The sequence below is a fragment of the Podarcis muralis genome, chromosome 6 (genome assembly GCF_964188315.1).
Source record: "Podarcis muralis chromosome 6, rPodMur119.hap1.1, whole genome shotgun sequence".
Taxonomy (NCBI): domain Eukaryota; kingdom Metazoa; phylum Chordata; class Lepidosauria; order Squamata; family Lacertidae; genus Podarcis; species Podarcis muralis.
Genome location: NC_135660.1, coordinates 98,563,674 through 98,587,013, shown reverse-complemented (window position 1 = coordinate 98,587,013; position 23,340 = coordinate 98,563,674). Strand labels below are relative to the sequence as shown.

The window sequence follows — 23,340 nt, the reverse complement described above, 5'->3', positions numbered from 1 at the left end:
AGGCAAGGAGAGTAACAAAACAGTAACAAAAACAACATTTTGTGAGGTAACTTTGACCACTAGCACTTCATGTTCTTTTTGTTTCTCTGGCATCTCAAGAGATTTAAGGGCGGGAGATTGGGATGCCACATGGCAATGCAAGCCTCATAATGGTTAAGGATTACCTAGAACATGGAGTTGTTAAAGATTTAGATAAAAGGGGAGCTTTTTTTACTTCTTTCAGCATTGCTGTAGCACACACAATAACTCCAGCTATTGGCAGAGAGTGAAGCAAACACTGACCGTGCCTTGTGGAGTTGTGAACCACACCAATAGCAGCAACCTGATCAAGCAACTTTTGAAGGTGTTGTTTAGGAACACACAGATATTTCATAGAGCAACCACAGAAGTGGCAGTTTGCTGCCCACTAAGGCTGTGTCGACATGAACCTGTTTGCAGGAAATGTATTTTTTTCTTAACCCAGAATCATTCATGCTCATTTTCAACATGCTGCTTTCAAGCTAATTGATTCCAGATGTGTTCACAAGGGTGATGTGCTTCCTTGGCATGCATGTGAAAGCCCTTCCCTTGGTGAGGTTATCTATGAAGAAGGAAGTGGTGACTGAGGTCTTGGTATATAACCATCCACAATGTCATTGGGCAGCTATGGATACATACCTCCCTCACAAGGTCCATTGCGCATTGCACTGAGTTTTACAAGAATGGCTCCTCTAGGGCAGTAGCTTTCAATGCACTGTTCAGGGGTGATGCTGGAGCCCCCAACACCGTCTTCTCTTTGGTGTGTGCATCAGCAGAAAGTGAGGCAATGATGAAGCCTCATAACTGGCCACTCCTACAGGTGAGCTAAGTATGTACTCAGGTATGTAAACTAGCCCAGGATCTGCCCCTAAAACCCTTGCAATGCACAGAGGATATGTGGAAATGCCCAAGCAAGACAAGCTGATTTGGAAGGTGTTCCCTGAAGGGAGACAACTTCAAAACCCCAGCTCTGAGACATCAACCATTTCTGCACATGGTGAATTCCTAGCACAATCTCATTTAATCTCATTAGTTCTGAACTGAACTAAATCTGAAACGATTCCCCTCTACGTATTTCAAAAATAAAGTTGTGCTGGAGGAGGGTGTAACTTACCTAGCTCTTTGTTAGGATCATCAACAATTAACGTGTCAGAGTTTTCTTGCCCCTCAACACAGCAGGCTCGGAAGACCAAACCACACTGGTATCCCATCAGGAGGCTCTGCTCACAGCTGTTCCCTTGCTTTTGGGCCACCTTCCCCATAAAGCAGCAATAACAACATTTCTGCCAAAACGCAATACAGACATTATCCATGAGCTTTATAGTATTGTATTAGCAGCCACATTCAGGTTCCTTTTTGCAGCACAGTGGCCCCTCAGGTTGGATGCTACTCCAAACCATGTCCTCTCCTGTTTCCCTCAGTCCTCCTCCCCTCCCCTGGTGTTCATCACATCATGTATTTATTTTAAAAATATTTCTATACGGATATAAGTTCTCATAATGTATTTTGGGGGATCTCTGGGGAAATTGAAAGAAGTTGTGATGTAATGTAATATAATAAGAATAATTTGTATTACATTTCCCAACATTGTTGTTGTTTAGTCGTTTAGTCGTGTCCGACTCTTCGTGACCCCCTGGACCAGAGCACTCCCGGCACTCCTGTCTTCCACTGCCTCCCGCAGTTTGGTCAGACTCATGTTTGTAGCTTCGAGAACACTGTCCAACCATCTCGTTCTCTGTCGTCCTCTTCTCCTTGTGCCCTCCATCTTTCCCAACATCAGGGTCTTTTCCAGGGAGTCTTCTCTTCTCATGAGGTGGCCAAAGTATTGGAGCCTCAGCTTCATGATCTGTCCTTCCAGTGAGCACTCAGGGCTGATTTCCTTAAGAATGGATGCGTTTGATCTTCTTGCAGTCCATGGGACTCTCAAGAGTCTCCTCCAGCACCATAATTCAAAAGCATCAATTCTTCTGCGATCAGCCTTCTTGATGGTCCAGCTCTCACTTCCATACATCACTACTGGGAAAACCAGTAGCTTTAACTATACGGACCTTTGTTGGCAAGGTGATGTCTCTGCTTTTTAAGATGCTGTCTAGGTTTGCCATCACCTTTCTCCCAAGGAGCAGGCATCTTTTAATTTCCAGAATATTTTTGCTCTCATACTCCATACATTATTTTTGCTTCTTTGATGCCCACTTAATATATATACAAGAACAGATCTTAACTATGACTTAAAAAAATAAATCTTCATATAAACACAATAGGGGAGAAATGGCAAATCCCATTTTGATGGACAGTAGAGATAAATAATATAAATGACTAGTATGCCTGTCGGCTGTATCCAGCTGTGCTATCCCCACCCCCAAAGATGGCTGTGGCTGGTGGACAAGTTGTAAGTTAGGCTCTGACGAAGCACTGAAATAACAGCAGCCCTTTACCACTCCTCTAACCTCCTCAACATCCATGGATACTCATGCTGAGGTGTCAATGCAACGAGATTTTCCCCACCTTCACCACCAGCTGGTGCGTCTCACTACAGGGGAAACTCTCGATGTGCTGAGGATCCCAATTATTTTCATTTATTACATTTAAATCTTGCCTTTGTTCTGTGATGGGCACCAAAGTAGTCTCCCATCTGGCTCCTGACCAGATTCAGACCTGCTTAGTTTCACCCAGGTTGGTGCATTAATCTATTTCACGTCCTAGAACCAATTCTGGGACACAGGGAAGGTTATTTCGGGTAGCTGCCACACATCAGCCATAATATTTAGTTCCAGTATAAGAAAGAGCAGCATAAAGCTTTGTAATCTCAACAATGGGTGATATTGCCAATTAGCAAACACCAGCAGCGTCAAGAAGCAAACATTGTGCTAACGGTACATTAAGGAGTTGCCACAAGAGGGCTCTTGCTTGTTGACTTAAACAATGTTGTAGGTGGAAGTATATAGGAAAACCTAAGAATTACAATGCTTTAGAACACACCATTCATCTAATGTGGGGTACTGGCCGGGTGCCTGAGGGCACACCCAACCTAGATGCTACACACTATAGGGGAATAAATATAAATATGAATATATTATAATATAGGTATAATATAATAAAGGGCAAGCTGCCTCCTCCTACCAGTCTTCTTACTGAGGAGCTGATATGATCCCCAGAATGCCATGTTCCAGTAACACTGTGGAAAGCTAGACTCCAGGAGGCTTGAATACAATGCTGTGCCTGAGAGGTTAAATTCTGAGCCATAATTCAAGGCAAACGGTTGATATCAAATAATGGCAACTCTAAAATCTCACCTTAATGACTTTGTCTTCACAGGTAGTATTGCCTTCATTGGAATCACAGTCTTCATGCTTGCTGGCAATCGCTATTCCTGCTGTGCAACGCAGCTCTTCCAGTTGATTGAGGCAGCATTGTTCCTGAGCTATGCTACAAGTAAGTAAAAAGAATGGGAGGGGAGGTGGGTGTGTCTGAGGCCAAGCACATAAAGGCTTGTATGGTAATATTTGCCTCAAGCCAAAATCTCAGCATCTTCAGACAGTCCACAAGCTGTAGCCAAGGTTTCTTTCTAATGGCTTATGGTTTGTCTGGAGGAGACAAACCACGAGTCCAAGTTCAGACAACGCACCAAGCCCAAACCATAGTTTAGCTTGCAGCAGCACAACAATAGCAAGACCAGAGGGAGAACAAAGTGGTCATGATTTCCGCTTGAAGAGGTCGCTAAATTGTGGTTTGGCTTGGTGTTACGTGTGAACTGGGCCAGTGAAATCTATATTTAGTTAGGCTTTACTGAGAGTTTAAAAGCAAAGTATGGAGAGGTAGGGAAACTGCCCTGAAGATGTTGATGATGAGGATTAGTGTCACACCTGCCCTGAGTTAGAAAAAAACATAGTTCTAAATTAGAATTTGACATCTGCTTTCAGCCAAGTATGGTTAGTGTTCCACTTAGGGCAGCTTAGTGTGGCAAGAGAAGCGGGGAGTGGGGGTTCACAAGAGAGCTTGAGTCGTGTCCTGATTTCTTAATCTTGGTTAAGAGCTCAGGAAACCATACATCTGCACCAAACCAGCTACACAACCTGGTTGCTTTTAGTTTAATTAAGGTTAGCCGGTGTAACACCCTCCAAATGTTCTTGGACTACAGCTTCCATCATCCATGACCATTGGCTATGTTAGCTATGGATGATGGGAATTGTAGTCCAACAACACCTGAAGAACTTCACACTGGCTCTTCCTGGTTTAGATACATACATAACACCAAGCAACATAATCTGTAGTTAAATGTTATGTTTTATATCCAGCTAAGTCACATGTAGGGACGCGGGTGGCGCTGTGGGTAAAAGCCTCAGCGCCTAGGGCTTGCCGATCGAAAGGTCGGTGGTTCGAATCCCCGCGGCGGGGTGCGCTCCCGTTGCTCGGTCCCAGCGCCTGCCAACCTAGCAGTTCGAAAGCACCCCCGGGTGCAAGTAGATAAATAGGGACCGCTTACTAGCGGGAAGGTAAACGGCGTTTCCGTGTGCGGCTCTGGCTCGCCAGATGCAGCTTTGTCACGCTGGCCACGTGACCCAGAAGTGTCTCCGGACAGCGCTGGCCCTTGGCCTCTTGAGTGAGATGGGCGCACAACCCTAGAGTCTGTCAAGACTGGCCCGAACGGGCAGGGGTACCTTTACCTTTACCTTTAAGTCACATGTAGATCAGACCTACTGAAAGCAATGACTTGACAAACTAAGTGCATTGATCTACTCAGAGTATAGCTTAGTTGGGTACAATTCTTTTAAAAAAGTAAGTCTTTGTCCAATGAATAAAGCCAACCAAGAGATCTTTAAAGAAACAGAATTGTGGGCTTTTACTTCACCTCTTCATCAGATTTACAATTAGCAGAGAAAGCCTGCATTCCTGTTCATTAAATGAACTGTAGCTCCAGAGCTCTTTCATGTCTTCTGCTATCCCCTCCAGAGGGTGAATGCTTAAAAACAGCATGAATTTCCTAACTGCATCAGGACTGCTCTTACTTCCCTTTCATTCATTTCCATAAAAACCATTCAAAGTGCAGGCTATAACTTAAGGGGGAAAATTCCTCTAGCACCAATCTAGTTTCAAGTGATTGGGAGGGGAGTCCCTCACCTTCTCATTTCCATCATTTTCCAGAGAACATTGTGGTTAAATAAGGAACTTGCTAAGTTGGCATTTAGCATTTCAACATTAAATACAAAAGGAGGGACCTGCTGCTCTTTTCAACAAACGCATTTATGGAAATCAATTTGAACAGGGTGTTTACAGGGTACGTGTAAGCAATATCAGCCTAATTCTGTGTAAGGCAGTAAACCTATTCTAGCTCAAGTTTCCCTCTGATGTGCCAATTTTTCATCCCCAGAGGGATTTTAGGGGGGGGGCGGGTTGCACAGAGGAACACTCATTCTTAGTGGACCTCAGCTTCAATTTGTACAAGTGGTACAGTCAAGTCACAAATATACCACCTCGGCTAGGGGGTGGTGAGGTGGGCCCCTGCCAGGGGCACAGGCAATTGGGGAGGGGCAAAATTGGCTTTAAAATATGTCCATAAATATAAATATTGATTATTGCCTCATAAGAAATGGTTTTAAATAGAGGGTGAATTGAATTGGGGGGGGGGGGTTGGAGGAGAGGCGGAAAGAAGAGCTAATCTGTCCATGGCTATGGGGCACAATCTGGACAGTTCTGCCAGGGGCGCAAGATCACCCAGCTACGGCTCTGGCAACAAACATGCCCATTATGTGACGTTAAAGGAGTAGCAGTTGTAATAACCTAGGCCCAGGCGAAACCCGTGCGCTGGTGGCAATCTCATATGTGGAGTGGAGTGGAGTGAACCCCCTCCACATTACATCAAAATACATGAGTGACATGGAGCCTTGAATGCAGAGCCCAAAGGCACAGCAACTGGGTTTGAGTGATATTTAGGCTGAAAGATCCTGCAAATGAGGGCCCATGCAGCCCCAAGATCACACATTCTTAGTTAAAACAGTTATACACCATGCTGACTGTGTACAAAGTGACCTAAAAAAGTAAAAAAAAATCTTTAAAATATAAAACACAGTTCAAGTAATAATAATATTTAACGAAGTATGACTACCCACCAGGGGGACAAATACTGCAGTGCCATCCCTATGGTGCCAGGGCCATGTGACTTGAGGCACCAAGAGGAGCTAGGCTGCATTCCTCAATTTGATTTCTCAACAGGATTTCCCCTTTTCCTGACCCCTGTGTATGTTTCATCTTTTTAAAGTTTTATTGTTATTCAAGCAACTTCAAATCAAGTTAAGTTTTATCTGTCAACCACGTTGTGTAGGAGGCCGTATTCAATGCCAATATAAATGCAAACATTCACCAAGTACTAGCAGACAGGATTGCAAAACACATTCTTTCCATTCTTAAAAAGAAATCAAGCCAATTACAAATCTGAAAAGCAATACAACAAATATTTTCCCCAAAAAGGTTCTTTTCAGAGTGCTGTTTATAGATTGGGCAGGAGGCCCCTATTTTTCCACTAAAGACTACTATCATGGGAAGAAGTCCCAGGTCAGTGTCCGAAATGGGACCCTACAGTAGCAGTGAAGAGAAAACTTAGGACACTGGGCTTTCAAGGCCAATGCTTTATCCCAGAGGAGTAGTCTATCTCTTGCTATAACAACAAGCAAGCAAGCTGCTTTGAAGAATACCTGCATTCTTTGGAATCAGGATGTGATGGCAGAGAACTACAATCTCTCTTTTGACTTGCCCATTCATATCCCTGTGAGCAGCAGCTCTCCACTGAAGTTTCTGCAGAAAGAAAAAACAAGTGTGTTTTAGAAGCACTCAGGAAATGACATTGAGGAATCATCTGTCCACTCTCCCTGCAGAGGCGGAGCTAGCTGCTCTGGCACCCGGAGTGGCACACATGCTGGTCACCCAGGGGCAGGGCGAGTGGTGAGCGTCCCAGGGGGGCGGAGCTGAGATGTCACACACCCCCCCCCCCCAGGGATGATAGCCGGGGCAGACCGCAGCCACCACACACCCCTTCCTCCACCGGATGACATAATGAGGGTGCAATGGAGGCAGTAAAGTATGCCACCTTTGCTGCCTTCACTGACACTACGAAGGTTCGATGCTGAGCCCTCGCCAGTGTTCGGTTGCCGGACCGAACCGGACCTTTCTCCCACTTGCATTTGTCTCCCAGCTTGTTTCCTTGCCCTAAACTCTGGAGTATACCAGGGAGCCAAACCTGAACCTACTGCCAACCAGCTTTCTTGAGTGACCTAATGAATGAAGAAAAATGTCTCAGTGGTCCTCTTTTAAACTGCTTTCAACTGTATATCTGAGATATAATCATAAAAATGCTGTTACTGCTCTTAGATTGAAATAATCCAGTTGGAGTAAGGATGTGGAAGAAGCACCCTAACACAACAGTAAAATCTTATGAAATCAAGATGAATTGAAAACTATTTTTAAATAAAAAATGCAGAAGTGAAAAGACAGAACACATGGGGGAAAATAAGGAATTTAAAATTACAAAGAAAACGAAATTAACTATACAGCTGACAAATACATCAAAAGGAAAAAGAATACCAAAAAGAACTCAACTGAACAGACTGCAATCCTGAACACTGTGACATTTAGGCAGCCTAACTGTGTGCACATTGCAACCTTAGTTATTTGGACTTCAGATTATTTGTGGACAATGGCCAGGTCTAGCAAAATAAACACAGTTAATGAGCAACAGGATTACAGACATACTTAATATTTCATGCACAAAAGTTCACTACGCAGCAGGAACGTTAGAACTAATAAACGAGTCACTCTAATTGTTATTTTTTAAAAATCATTGCAGTCTTGCAACTGGTTCAAATCACTGTCTAGGCTGGCCAAAACTCCAGCTGAAAGAATTTCAATGACATTGGATTAGACACAGTGGTGTCCAAACATTTTTCAAAGAGGGCCAGATTTGATGAAGTGAAGGGCCATGAGGGCCAACCAAAGTTGTTGACAGTTGTTTTTAGGATTTTAACAGATTAAACCGACTGGCGGTCTGGATTAGGCCCCCAAAATAGACTTTGGACATGCCTGGATTGGAGCTTCAAGTAACTCCAAAGGCGTCAGTCAGTAGGCATTACAACAGCCGTCTTCCTTCTTTCATACCATTCCAAAATTATGAATATTCTGGGGCAAATCTTATGTCAAACTGCCCTTGACAGTTTTTGTTGTGTGTAAAATGTTGAAACTGATCAGATGACCTGAATTTACAATCTTGGCTGAGAGAAAAGTCTAGCCTTAAGAAAAAAGCAAACACTAATACTGCAGAAGAATTAGCCCCTTATCATATACAGTGGTACCTCGGTTTACAAACTTAATCGGTTCCAGAAGTCTGTTCTTAAACCAAAACTGTTCTTAAACCGAGGCGCACTTTCCCTCATGAGACCTCCCACCACTGGTGCCCTTCCACCGTTCAGATTCCGTTCTTAGACCGAGGTAAAGTTCACAAACCAGGACACTACTTCCAGTTCTGAGGAGTTCGTAAACTGAATCGTTTGTAAACAGGACTGTTCTTAAACCGAGGTACCACTGTATACATATCCAACAAAGCCCCATATATTATAAATATATATCAAACAAACTGGGGACCTTTCTCATGCTACCGGGGTTCACATACTTGAGCCAGCCTGTATAGCCAGATAAAATTTGTGGTTGTAATGACCCCCAATAGTGGATGATACAATCTTGCATCTAGTAGGGTTGCCATATGTCCTCTTTTTCCAGGACACATCCTCTTTTTCATGGATATGTATAATGAGAGTCATCATAGTGATCCATAGCTAAAAGAAGCCGGCAAATGTGTCTTCAAAATACAGCAACCCAAGCATCTACTGCCATATTGAGTGCACCGAACAGAGAACAAGCATGCACATAACACATCTATTTCATGCGGAATGTCAGGAGCAGGTTGGCAATAAATCACAAGTTAACTCTTTATTCAAAGAAAGATGGTCAACTCAGGAGGCCAGGCCTAGTGAGCACAGCAACTCATCCCGGTAGATTGTGCCCCTATGAGCCATTGTGGGGACTGAAGGTCCCCACCTTTCCACAGTTCCTTAAGTCTTCTCCTCCCCCGGGTCCATCCCAGGCAACCTGAGACTTTGTCGCCTTGTTTGTTTTTGCTTCACCCTCTTCATACCCCTTCTGGTTCTGAGAGACCAGGTGGGAGGAGATCAGGTCACAGCAGGAGGGGGAGACCCCCTGGCTTCTTCACCAGCCAGACTAATCTCTGCCTCGTGGCCCTCTCCTCTTGAGCCTCTGATTCTGCCTCCAATTCTGGACTGCTCTCTGCCACAGACTCTTTCTGCTCACTAAACCCTGTTACATTTCACCTTCTGATACCTTCTCCTCCCAGTCTTCTCCCTCTCACCATTCATCATCCTACTACTACCAATCCCCAGACCTTGAGCCTTCATCTCGTGGGAATTCTCCCGGAGGTTCCTCAGCTGTCGCCTCCCACCACTCCTCAACATCCAGCCAGTCCATGACAGCGAACTTCCAAAACATTCAGAACATAATCTGCTTAGTGGTGGACAATTCGCCCCTAGTCTTGTGCTTCTCTGTTGACATTTCCTGAGCACCTGAGAAGCACAATGTAAATGTAGCAAATGAGGAAGGTGATGCTCCATCAGATGAGCAAATCTGTGGTTTGCCCACCTACCACACACCCCACACATTATGAAACCATCTTCAGGTGAGAAAGTAATGCCTTTATTAGATCCATGAAGTTGTTGGCATATATGTGGTAGTTACTATGACATCCCTCAATACTAGTCCCTTCAATTTAAAAATTGCAAATTAAACTGTCACACGGTGTGTGGAATTCTTCAACTTTCAAATTCTGAAAATTGAGGGATGCTAAAAAGTTGTAACACGACTTGGGAATGCAAAAGATATTTTGGTTAAATTAATATAACTTTGTTTTGTTTTGTAAATAAATAAAATTGCACAGAAATCATTTAAAATGATTGCCAAGTACTTGCTTATTATTATTATTATTATTATTATTAAGCATCACCTAACATTTTCAGAAGGTAAAATTAATATTAGTTGGTTTTCCAAAAGCAGTTTATATGCTTCTTCATCAAATTCAGACTTACCAAGCTAAATGTTGTCCAATCACAAAAATAATATTGGATTTGAATTCCTCACACCCAAAACATATTTTAAATACCCCCTCTGAATAAATTTGCAAAAAATAAATTTTACCCCCTAAAATGATATGCCCTAATGGACTATGCCATTTGACAGTTCCAGCGGAGAAGAAAACCTGGGATTACAGTAGCGCCATTTACTCATCCTGCCCCCACACTTCACCTCACCAGCACACAGAGAGAGCAAGTGCATGGAAGGGGAAGCAGGACAAGACCCACTGGACCAGCCTCAACAGCTATGCACTCAGCGCAATGCCTGAAATGAAAGCCTACAGTCATACAAATGTACGCCTATGAACCCCATCAGGGTTCCCAGTTGCATGGAGAGTCTACCCATCAGCTGCCCCTTCAAATGTTGTGTTGAGGGCACAGAAGTTAGGGGTGGGTGGGCACATCCCTGTTGAGACAGTTCCTTTTCTCCTTCAGAGTACTATATGTATGGAGATCTATATCTAGAGAATCACAGACTTGTAGAGCTGGAAGAGAGACAAGGTCTAAAAATGTTTAGACTGGCTGGATGGGAAAGGCCTTTATGAGCTCCAACCCAAAAGCGGGAACAAATCATAGCCTCCAAAAACACAACTGCACAAGGTTGCTGTGATCTTCTTCCTGTTACAAACCATAAGCTCACCCATTAACCCCATTGCACACATTTCCAGATGGTTACTTGGCTATATTACTAAGCTGGCTGTTTTACGTACCCAGATGAACCAGTTTACAGTACTGTGTACTGGATGATTCACTCTTGACTGAAACCCTCATGATCAGTCTCAGGGGTCCGCTTGTAAAGTTGGAATTATTAACCTATCTGCCAGGGTGGTCAGAACAAGATGGTGATAACTTTGGAATTCCTCAAACAACAAAGGTGCTTTGTAAATGCTTTGAATATGGGGTGTGGCCCTCATCTCCACTTTCTGGCCAAGGGAGCAGGCATTTGTCTGCAGACAGCTTTCCGGGTCATGTGGCCAGCATGACTAAACCGCTTCTGGTGCAACGGGACACCGTGACAGAAGCCAGAGTGCATGGAAATGCCATCTACCTTCCTGCCACAGTGCTACTTATTTTTCTGCTCACGCTGGTCTGCTTTCGAACTGCTAGATATGTAGTCATTAGTTAGCAATGTGGCTCTGTGACCTGAAAGTCTTAAGTTGAAATGTCATCTCGGTCATGAACTTGCAAGGTGACTTTGCTATCTCTCAACCACTGCACTGGAAACACGGGGGAAATAGCGCTGGCCCACCTCACAAGAGTAAGGATTACTGAGAAAGAAACTTGTCTGAACCTTTCAGGTGCATGACAACATAAACAGTAAGTAGCATTAATCTTACCTGGGTCCTTCCTAGGTTATCTTCACAACCCCTCTGTGGATTAGACTGATTGCCCAAGACCAGCCAGTTAGCTTCAAATGTGAATGTAGACCTCCCAGAGGCCAACTCTAATACCCAACTACACTACACACTGCAGTGTAGTGCAGGGGGTTGGACTAGATGACCCTCAGGGTCCCTTCCGACTCTACAGTTCTATTATCCTAGTCTGGCTCAGGAGTGGCATTTGGGTCCACACTGAGGATTGCACACCAGTGGTACACCTGGCCAAAGTGGCCAACCCACATTTCCTCTCCTATGTGCAGACACTATGGCAACATCTAACTTGAAAATCGACCTGGTGAACTTGGAAGCTTACACCCCACACCAGAATTTTTGGGGGGTTGGTCCTAATAAAGGGCCATTTTAATCTCATTAAATTAAAATATTCTAATGATCCAACAGTGGCTCAAGAGCCCCTGGTAGGCTGGCAGCCCAGGAAGAACATTCTGGCAAAGGGGAGACCAGCCTGTTCCCAACCATCAACCAGGAGAGAGAAGCTGCGAGGAACTTTGCCTCCCCAGCGCTGTCAGACAGAGCACACAGCTCCACCTGCCCATAGCTCTGGGAATGCAGAGGGAATCCATAGGGAGACATTCTCTAGCCACAAACATCAGCCAGAAGAATTTGGGTGCTGGGCCACGTGTGTGTCACATGTAGATGTGGAGGGTTTTTTCTGAGTGATTATAACCTTGAGAATCGACTTGTGTTTCTAATCTTAACGGAATCACAGTTTCCTCCAGAAAAATGCTTCCCCCCCCCTTACACATCAGAAGGGATTGAGAACCTGTGGCTCCTCAGGTGTTGCTGGACTCCAACTCTCCTCAGCCAGCAGGGCGAATGACTGGGGTGACAGGAGCATCGGGAGGGCCACAGGTTTCCCCAAGGCAGAGCATACCCAAACCTTCGTACATTTAACAGGACCATACTCTTCCTTCTTCCACTACACAGAGAACACTGAATGTGCACCATGGTGTAAACTGGGCATCTGTTTAACAGGGCATTTATGAGGAATGCCTGGTTTACCCGAGGGTCACATCCAGTGCTGTTTTTCTAGCAGAAGAGGTGCCAGAACTCACCCTGAATGCCCCCCTGGTTCTGGCAAGGGCGCCCACCTGAGGGGGCAGGACCTGAGTTCCAGAGAGTTCCGGCTTGAAAAAAGCCCTGCTCACATCCACACTCGGAGCATGGATGACCAGAAAGGCAAAGGCAAAGGCATCTCTTATGCTTAAGTTATAAATAATGCTACACCTTTACAGATTTATCGATTATCGATATGCATATTTACTCGGAAGTAAGCGGCACCGCATAAGTGAGCAAGAGCTGGCTTCCGAAATGAATTTGTCTCCTCCTTTCTTGAAAATGTTTCTGAATGCCGAATTTTCCAAGTATTGGGTATCGTAAAATAACCTCAAGGAAAAATAACTTCAGTCTCGTCGAAATCAACTACACTCAGAATAGGGCAGACTAGGGCGCTTTGGTTTAGTTGCAAGAAAATAGTAACCTGCACGCCAACTCGAGGGGCTTCAGTCCCCAGCCAGGCTTAAAGATTAGAAGACACCCCCCAAAACACACACACACATACACATACACACACGCACACACTTTCCACGAGAGCCGACTCTTTTGCCCCGGGTCAAATCTTGGCTTTCCCAGCCAGTGAGGGGGGAGGCAGCCGGTCTTCTCCTCCTCGCCCTCGCCCTGCAATTCAAACATTTTGCAGCATTGCAGCTGTTTGCTTACCTTGCGCGCCGCACAAAGGCACCGAAGCCAGAAAAAGGAGCAGCCGGATCCTGCGCAGATTCTCCATCAGTGAGCGGCGCGGAAGCGGCAGGAAAGGTGCCGGGAAGGAGGGCGCAGCAGCCGCAGGCAGGGGCTTCACTCTGGCTCGCTCGCTCCCGCGCCCTCTGCCTGAGTTTGAGTGGACTTTCTTCCTCCTACCTCGGCTAAAGCTCAGGGCGGGTCGAGAAGGAAGGAGCCTGCGAGGATTACCCGCTACAAAGTAACTGTGTGGGGAGTTAATTTGCCGCCTTCCTGCCTTCCTTTCAAGTATCCCGCTTGCAGACGCTTAAGGCGAAACAGAGCCTGGAGGCGGGGCCTTTGGAAAGTCCTCTGCTGGATCCCGGGGTGGTCCTTCTCTCTCTCTCTCTCTCTCTCTCTCTCTCTCTCTCTCTCTCTCCACCAACTTAGGAACCTTGGGAAACAACCTCGTGGCCAAGTCTGTTTGGTTCAGCTTTCCTCCTCCAAACAGAAAGGGAATTCTCGAAATACCTTCAGCGCAAGCAAAATCCCACATAAACAAAAAAGTGGGATGCCGGAAAAAGTCAAGGCCGCTTCCTGGCCGCTCAGTGGAAAGTTTAAAAGTCCTGAATGTATGTGTATTAATGACTGAGAGAAAATCTGGAGCAGAAAAAAGGAGGCAAAGGAAGCAATGCAAAAATTCTCCAATTAAAGCACACTCGCTTTAATGGTATCTCGTTTTTATCTTATCCAAACAAGATGCAGAGTGATCTTTGGTCCAAAGGAGGATCTGCCCGGAGCCCATCAGCCTCCCTCCGGCTGCGCTGTTTGTGTGGGGATTAGATTAACTGAGGGTCAAATGTTATTTCAATAAGAGCAGATGGTGCTCAGTCCTATTTGAAGAGAGGAGTTGCTTCCTAGGCATGCAGGTTACCCCCACCCCGTTCCTCTAAGAGTGCTCTGGGCTTCCCATTTACACAGAACTCTAGTAATCATCCCAAGTGACCAGCAGTCAATGACTTACAAAACTGGACTGTTCTACATCCACATTTAATCTTCAGTGAGCCCCAAAATACTGTAGTTAATTTGTTTAATGGTTTGGTTGGAACTCTAAGATATTATTATTATTATTATTATTATTATTATTATTATTATTATTATTATTATTATCATTACTTGTACCCCGCCCATCTGGATGGTTTGTTAAGGCTCTATGAACTGCCATCTGATCAGACCAATGCCCATCTCATCCAGCTGTGGGCTGATTCCAAGCAATGCCTGCAGGGGACCACCTGCCTCTATTGGTCCATGGACAATGCAATTAATATGGGTGCTGTTAGCAACTGATAATTGCCTTCTATTGTTTTCCCCTATTATTATTTCATTATCACAGGAGTGGAATCTGGTAATTTTTTGTAAAATGACACCTTGTGCAAGGCGCCCCCAAATAGATCTTCACAAGTATGGATCTTCTCAATATCGTGCCGCCTCGGCTTGGTGCCTTCTAAATCTGGCACTGGCTTACCACATTGCACAGCATAGAGAGTTGCCTGGGACAGGAAATCAGTTCCAAAGATTAAAGCAGGGGTCAGCAACCTTTTTCAGCCATGGTCCAGTCCACTGTCCCTCAGACTATGTGGTGGGCCGGACTATATTTTTTTTTGGGGGGGGGGGAATGAACAAATTCCTATGCCCCACAAATAACCCAGAGATGCATTTTAAATAAAAGCACACATTCTACTCATGTAAAAACACGCTGATTCCCAGACCGTCCATGGGCCGGATTTAGAAGGCAATTAGGCCGCATCTGGCCCATGGGCCTTAGGTTGCCTACCCCTGGGTTAAAGGGTTGTTTAGTGGAGGCAGAAAGGAAATACAGAGATACCCACTTGGTAGCAGTAGTGAGGACCAAGTAAGGAGGTGCTAAGCTAGCTGTTTCACTTGTCCGCCCTCCTTCTCATGGTGTAGGCTGCAGCCCACCCGCCCCTCGCCCCCATTACCCTGGCCACTGCCTTTTGGGGCAGCTTGGATGATGCACACATGCATTGGCATATCTGCATACATATTTGCATATTTCCTCAATGCCAGGTTCCTGAGGCTCAAGGAGCAGAGCTTGAAAACTCAAGGGCAATGCCAGACAAAACGAATGGAGCCAGTCATCTCTTGACGACTTGCTGTCTTCAGAACGGGATTCTTGCCCTCCTTCTCACAAGTTTTCAGAATATATTTATTAGACCTTATTAGCATCTGTCTCAATTTCCTCTAAGAGAAAAGGCAAGTGAGACTGGAACAATATGACGAGAAAAGGGAAGGAGGCCAACTTTTAGGATAGTCTGCAAATGAGACTTCTGAAAATAGTCCTCTGTGCATCCTGAAATTTAACGCCTTGCCCTGGACATCCTGAGACCAAGCCAAACCTCTGGCATTTCCAGTCCAAGCAAACCCAAGTCTTGGGAGTTCATTTGTCTGGTGCCACACTTCACAAATAAAAATAGTACAAAAGTGAGTATTTGGGGTTTTTTTAACTAAGGAGCAAAACAAATCTGCTCCTTTCCATCTCAACCCAAATCTCCACAGAGCATCTGCCCTCCAGGCGGCTGCTGGCTTTATCAGAAGCCAAACTATTTGGAGGTAAAATTGAACTGTCGCAGGAGCAAAACTAAAACAAACCTGCAGTCAGGATGGTGACATAATGGAAATTCATTCCTGTTGCCTTTACTCTGTTTGCTTCCAATATTAGCACCTTTGCTTCATGTGCAACTTAGAGTATGTGCTATATATTGCAATGTTTGCATGAAAGCTCTCTCCATAAAGAGCTTCTAATAACTTTTTGCGTGTGTTGTGAAAGAAAATGTTTTGAAATGATTTTATTGATTACTACTGCATGTAGCGCACAGTTTTATAGCTTAAGCATTCTTTTGCAGGTCTCAAAAATGAAGTGTAAAACCTTGGGGTGATGTGCCAGAACGCAAAGTCAGACAGTTCTGCTTGGTTTGGTTCTTCTGCTAAGCCACCAAGCATAGCCAGGCTCTGACCTCTGATCTGCAGGTAGCATCCCGGGCCTCTTCCAGCTGTCCCTAGGCTCCAACCCACAGCCCACCATCTGCCAGCAACCACCTCCTGTTACCCAGATGCCTTCACTTTGAGTACCAGGGTCTGATGCTATTGAGATTTGACAACCATAAAGGGAGACTACACTTTTTCAAGCTTATGATTAAAACCATTTTTCCTTCCATCCACATTTGATTGGCTGATTTATCTTGTAATTGGCAGCTTGTACACTACAGGAAATATGGAGTGCAATTGTTTGAGTTGGGAGTCAGGCGTCATTTCCAATAAGTATTTGTGAAAGGAATTCACAGTGAATAATTTTCCAGATAAACCTACCACCAGGGAGCTGGTAGCTTCATACTTCTGGTCACTGATCACTTTTGTTTATATTTAGTCTTATTCCATTCTGGTTCCAGGCACCTGAGTGCTAACAATAAAAATAAGATTGCTCTGGATAGAACTAAAAAATATAATAAAATCCAGTGCAGGACTTATCTACAGGGGACTGGCCTGAGACAGTACAGTGGTACCTCGGGTTACAAACACTTCGTAACCCGAGGTACCACTGTAATCCACAAATGATTGCAACTTCTACCCTTCTTCTTTTTCAGCAAACACACTGGTTTCCCATTGGTACAGGTCCAGTTCAGCTAATACAGGGACATATAGGCAGCCAGCGGGATGCGGGTGGCTCTGTGGTCTAAACCACCAAGCCTCTTGGGTTTGCCGACTATAAGGTTGCCAGTTCAAATCCCCGCGACGGGGTGAGCTCCTGTTGCTCTGTCCCAGGTCCTGCCAACCTAGCAGTTCGAAAGCACAAAGTGCAAGTAGATAAACAGGTACCACTGCGGTGGGAAGGTCAATGGAGTTTCCTTGCGCTCTGGCTTCCTTCACAGTGTCCCGCTGCACCAGAAGCAGTTTAGTCCTGCTGGCCACATGACCCAGAAAGCTGTCTGCAGACAAACGCTGGCTCCCTTAGCCTGAAAGCGAGATGGGCACCGCACCCCATAGTCAAGTTTGACTGGAATTAACCACCCAGAGGTCCCTTACCTTTTACTTATATAGGCAGCCAGGAAATTTTCTTATTAGGTTGATACTGATTGATATTTTTATAATCAATTTTTATTAAAAGTTTTTGAATACAATAAAAGTAAAACAGGTGGGGGGGAAAGGAAGAGCATAAAAAGAAAAGAAAATGCGGAATAAGATGAAGAAGAGAAAGGAAGGAAGGAAGGAAGGAAGGAAGGAAGGAAGGAAATACAAAGCCCTCTCTCTCTCTTTACTCTTAGTCCACACAAAGGGAGGTAAGCCATCCCAGCTCTCGCCTGGGGGCTTCTCCCTCTTCCCCCAGCCTCCCACCCTGGGGGATCCGCTCTTGCTCTCACGGAGGGCCTTTCATCTTCCATCCATCACAGAACATAAATGTAGAAAGAGCTAACGAAAAAGAACAGAGTTTGAAAACCATAGAGAAAAAAAGATATAAAGAAAATTTGATTTAAAAATTGATCAACAGAAAAAGAGCTGCTGATTAATTACTGAGTATTTATATTTTTAAAAATAAAAAATATAAATGATTTTTAGTTCAAAACAAAACAGCTTGAAAGATGCATTCTCTCTCATCACACAACAGAGAATGCCTTTTCTAAGATGGTGCCTACTGTGATGTGTGCATGCATCATCCAAAATAAGTATGTATTTAAATCAGAACTAATGCTTAATTGGGGGACGCGGGTGGCGCTGTGGGTAAAACCTCAATGCCTAGGGCTTGCCGATCGCATGGTCGGCGGTTCGAATCCCCGCAGCGGGGTGAGCTCCCATCGTTCGGTCCCAGCTCCTGCCCACCTAGCAGTTCGAAAGCACCCTTAAGTGCAAGTAGATAAATAGGTACCGCTTTATAGCGGGAAGGTAAACGGCGTTTCCGTGTGCTGCGCTGGTGCTGGCTCGCCAGCTGCAGCTTTGTCACACTGGCCACATGACCCGGAAGTGTCTTCGGATGGCGCCGGCTCACGGCCTCTTGAGTGAGATGGGCGCACAACCCTAGAGTCTGGCAAGACGTATGCAAATTTATGTAGAATTGCAGGGCACTTCAAAGAGGCGGAACTACCAAATCCAAGGCCGTGCCAAGCTGGGTAGAAGGCTGGGAAGGGCAGTATCTCCTCAGCCTCAGCCCCCCCGTTTCTGGGTGCAAGGAAAACTGAGCGTTCATTCTGAGAGTGTGCCAGGGCAATGGGGTAGCTGCCCAATCTCCCTCTATTTAAAGGACATATGATCCTTGAAATAAGAACATTGATGTCATTTTGTATACACCCACAACTTAATAATTTGCTTTGAAAAACAGCATTTTTAAAAATAGACTTGAGTTCAATCACCCTATAAATAGCCTTTAAAATACTTCACATTGAGAAAAGATCTGCTTTTCAGCTGTTACACTATGAATTATTGACACCAGCTTAAAACCTAATATAGCAGTTGGATTTATTCTGTTAATACATTTCCCATAAGTTTTTTGGAGGAAAAAAGACTTAATAAATGCTGCTGTAAATATATGAAAAGCAGAACAGTCTATAATTGGGAACACGTGAGGAGGGAGGCTTAGAAAGAAGAAGTTTAATGTTAAAATATGTAATTTAGGATATGATAACCTACCATTTAGGGAGGCCTGGCTAGAAGGCCCCGCAGGAGCACGTTCCATCTTGGGGGAAGTGTCGGGGCCCAGAGCCCTTCCTGGGACCCCCCCCCCCGGGGGGGGCTGAAGGCAATCCTCTCAGGGTCCCCCCCCTCCTTGTAGCAAACAAATGTTTGGGCCTTCTTTTTCATTCTTCCCCAACACCAGTGATGCACTGCTATGTTGGGGGCATAGTGGGGCATTAAAAAGACTTGGTGCTCCTCTCAGGGGTAGAAGGCACAGATTAAAAAAAGAATTCTTAATGGAAGTTACTAGTCCTAGTTCGCGCAGCCTGCCTATACTGAGCCAAGTGAAGCTAGTTTGGAAATTAGATTTCCTCTTTTGAAATTGCTAAATTATTTGCCAGAGCAGTTTTCTTGTAGCAAGGAGTTCTGCAGTTCAGCTTTTTCCAAGTTAAATACTGTACATATATTCATTCTGGAAGTCCTGTGACTCAGCTCTCCGTTTCAAGAGGAATTTGCTGCTCCAGAGTCTCAAAAGAATACAGCTTTTCATTTTATATCTTTCCCTTCCCCACGTCTCTCCTCTTCTGCAATTTCTTCTGTCTTCTTTTACACTTAACTTCCACCCTCAAACTTTATTTCATCCCTCCTTTTAAATCCATTCCCCCTGCAAAACAACAACTAGTTTCCCTCTCTTATCCTGTTCCTTTCTCTTCCCCCTTCATTATTTTAAGAGATATGAACCATTCATCTCTCTAATTCCCTTCCGTGCTTCCTCTGCCACTTCCCCCTCAGAGGAAGGATATTCCCCACACATTTCTCTGGCTCTCCTACAGGGCAGTTTCGGTTCAACCAAGAAGCAGCGCATGAACATGAGGATGCTGAGCAGGTTGTGGCGCTGAGGAGCTCAGCCCAAAGGGGACCGAGGTCTACTAGTGCTCTCTGGCCCTCCGTTTCAGCCAGTCAAGTTGGCTGTTTTGGAGGAAATTGTATCACAACTTCGGCGGGAAGTCTCCTGAGAAATTGTGCTTGTGTTGTAGACCCACACATGCATCTTTCCTCTTCTTCTTTTTCCTTCTTTGCTTCCCCTTAAGTCCCTCGGCTCTTCTTCCTGAAACCTGGAATTTCTGGCCCACCGCTCACGCCTCCCTCTCCACACAGGTCACTTTCCCTCAAGCTGGAAACCATTTCCTTTCCACATAAGCGTCACATCAACAAGGAAATTCTTAATAATCACATTAAACATGTTGCATGTGAGCCGGTATCAGTCTGAGAGCTGGGGTACAAATGTAGTAAGAAATCATTGCACAAGTTAACAGAGTCTCTCGGACAGGCCTTTCAGCCTTGAACATGGCTGACGCAGCCCCCTTTCCCCTCAGACCAAGACACAGGGAACCAGTAATCATTCAAATCATTGTTTGGGGTTCCCTCTCCAGCACTGTCTGCAGAGATGAAAGAGGCAAGCGCATGCGAGGGTTGCCACATTTTGAAACAATTTAAATTATGCCCTGTGCATTTGCTTTTCAAAGGAGTGGGTGGAGAAGCAGACCTGTTGATCATGATTGCCATTTCCAGTCACTTCCACAGACAACATTTGGTTCTTATTATCAAAAGATAACCACATAAGTGGGGGGAGGGGGGCGTGCAAAAACAAAAAAGACTATCCAAAATGCCATAAGAATTCCTCAGACATGCACCATTCTGAAAGCATTTGTTACTGAGGCTTTCGGAAACATCTGTTATTTTTTATTTTGCATGTCCAAGTAAATTTTATGTCTTGTTTCCTTTGTATTATAAGGATTGACAAAACATTAACGTTTGATTTAGCTGAAAAGAATATATATAAAGAACACCCTGTGTATTTTAATACTTTGGATTGAGAAGTGAATTAAATACATATAAATGACATTAAGGATTACTTAACCAAGGAAAAATAACAAAAAATACCAAATTTCTGTGCACTTTTTCTGTAGTCTCTCAGAATCACAGCATACTTCCAACCCTGGAAATAAGACTAGGCCATTCTGCATGTTAGCTTGCAAGCCATTTTGGACTACTGTACATAAGTGAGTGAATAAATAAATATATGTATATTAATTTTTGCCTTTTAAATTAATGCATTTACAGTGGTACCTCGGGTTAAGAACTTAATTCATTCTGGAGGTCCATTCTTAACCTGAAACTGTTCTTAACCTGAAGCACCACTTTAGCTAATGGGGCCTCCTGCTGCTGCCATGCCGCCGGAGCACAATTTCTGTTCTCATCCTGAGGCAAAGTTCTTAACCCAAGGTGCTATTTCTGGGTTAGTGGAGTCTGTAACCTGAAGTGTCTGTAACCCGAGGTACCACTGTATAGGACTGGAGAGTATGGAAGCACTTTTACAGTCAATATTGCATTAATTCACACAACACAACTTTACACATAAATATCAAATAGAAGACTGCATTCTGTCAGAGGTACTTGCTTGTTACACATATACAATGATGGTTAGGTAATTTTAGACTCTGAACTTAATGGTCTTATGGTATTATCCATTATCCAAGTTCAAAATGTGTTACTCCAGTGCTGCTGTGCTATGGGACCTTCCTGCTCATTCTGTCTTGTCCTCCTGCTCCTTGGGCTCAGGCAGGGAGAACCCCAATGTATTTATGTAATCATGACTACTGCAAATATGGGATAGAGAGACATGGGGATGACCGGGCGGAGGGACGGGCGACGGGGACGGCTTAACACAGTAGGCTGTCTTTATTGCAATACATATACCCACCTATAAATGAAAGACTTCTAATCCCGCTCCCTTCAGCCTTAGGACTGCATTTCCTCTCTGCATTTGGGAATGGGAACTAAGGAAGTCAGACACTTCTTAAACTCCATGGCCTGAACAAGGAAATATGCCCAAGAGTTTTAGGAGTATTCACATGTCCCCCAGGTACACTTATAAGTGACCAGAAGAAGACAAAGGGAGAGTACCCAGCACAATGGATCCAGGAAGGAAAGTTGCTAAATGTAAACCATCTCTGAAAAAGATCCAAATAATGCAATCTGCTGAGAGTGTCTTTATGTCTATTAAAAACAATAAGAAGTCTTGCAACACCTTAAAAACTATTTTATTACAGCGTAAGTGGACGAACTCCACTTCATCAGAGGCATGAATAATATACATTAGTTGGCAGGTCTGTTGTAAAAGAGCCAGATTTCAGTCAGCATGGAAGTGTGGAAAACCATATGGTATCCTTCACAAAGGCTTTTGAAACACTGCTGCAAAAATGACTCCAGGCAAGGAGGGAGCATGTTGCAATTACAGCATCCTCACCATATGTTTTGTTAGTCAGGATATGGGTTGAAAAGCATGGCAACAAGAAGCTACGATAATATGCTGGGGAGATGCATGCTGCTTTGGAGCACGAGTTTAAGATTATTCAGGGAGAACTTAAAGTCCTTTTCCCTTTAAATAATATACCAATATGATATAAATCCAGATACACCTGTTATAAACGAAACACAATGGCGTAACTATGGAGCTAAAGGTGAGATTATAGAAAAACAACCCGGACCTGCTTCAAGGAGGCTGGCTACTTCTTACTGACGAAGGCAACTCAGACGTCTGGTGGGAGCCCACAAGTCTGAACGCTTCTTTCTATAAACTATTCTCCCCATGCAGAGATCACGATATCAGGGGAAAGACGCTTGTCTGCTGACAGACTACTTTTCTATGTGCAGGGGTTTATTTATTTTTATTATGAAGGAACATTCAATCATGTGAGACCCTAGTTGATGTCTGAAGTGGTACAGCTCAGTCACAGGTTTACCACCTAAACAAGGACTTGGCACAAGAAGCTTAGTTACTGGGTGACATCCTTCCTCTCTGCAATGTGCACAGCCCTGTATGGAAAAGAAAAATAGGGGTGGAGGCCTGCATCTGGTTAAGCCTCCACACAATCCTCCTTTTTATTTTCCAGGCAGAGCCTTATTAAGCATGTGTAATAAATTCCTGTGACTGTCATTCGTTTTAACTGTTTTTAATACAGAATTTTAAATGACTGTCACCCGCCCTGGGGCCTTGGGATGAAAGGTGGATAAAAAATTAAATAAATAAATATTACCTCTTGCTGAAAGAGAAAGAGCTAAGTTGTGTGGATGTAGAATTCTATATGTGCTGCATCCCTATCCCAGATGATCACCTTCATTTTTAAACGGTGTTTTACATCTCTTAATCCATCTCTTAATCCCTTTCTACTAGTGATGCCATTCCCTTAATAAGCATTGGTTCTTGCATCTATGCAAGAACCAATGCTTATTAAGCATTGGTTTTTTCCTCATTAAGTTCTAGGAAGCTTAAGCAGGGA

At 44.3% G+C, this 23,340-nt stretch overlaps 1 protein-coding gene across 2 annotated transcripts in view; it reads right to left on the bottom strand.

The window, feature by feature from the left end:
* FBLN1 (fibulin 1) overlaps window positions 1–13,990 on the bottom strand; it is a 57,573-nt gene extending 43,583 nt beyond the window's left edge. The window contains exons 1-4 of one of the 2 annotated variants that reach the window (XM_028728642.2): window positions 13,319–13,990; window positions 6,708–6,807; window positions 3,312–3,444; window positions 1,133–1,301 (exon numbers count right to left, since the gene is read on the bottom strand). In XM_028728642.2, the coding sequence (XP_028584475.1) occupies window positions 1,133–1,301; window positions 3,312–3,444; window positions 6,708–6,807; window positions 13,319–13,385 (469 nt within the window). In that variant the 5' untranslated portion in view covers window positions 13,386–13,990. The remainder of the gene's footprint in view (window positions 1–1,132; window positions 1,302–3,311; window positions 3,445–6,707; window positions 6,808–13,318) is intronic. The other variant, XM_028728640.2, reaches the window with a different exon arrangement.
* Window positions 13,991–23,340: the final 9,350 nt, after the last annotated feature.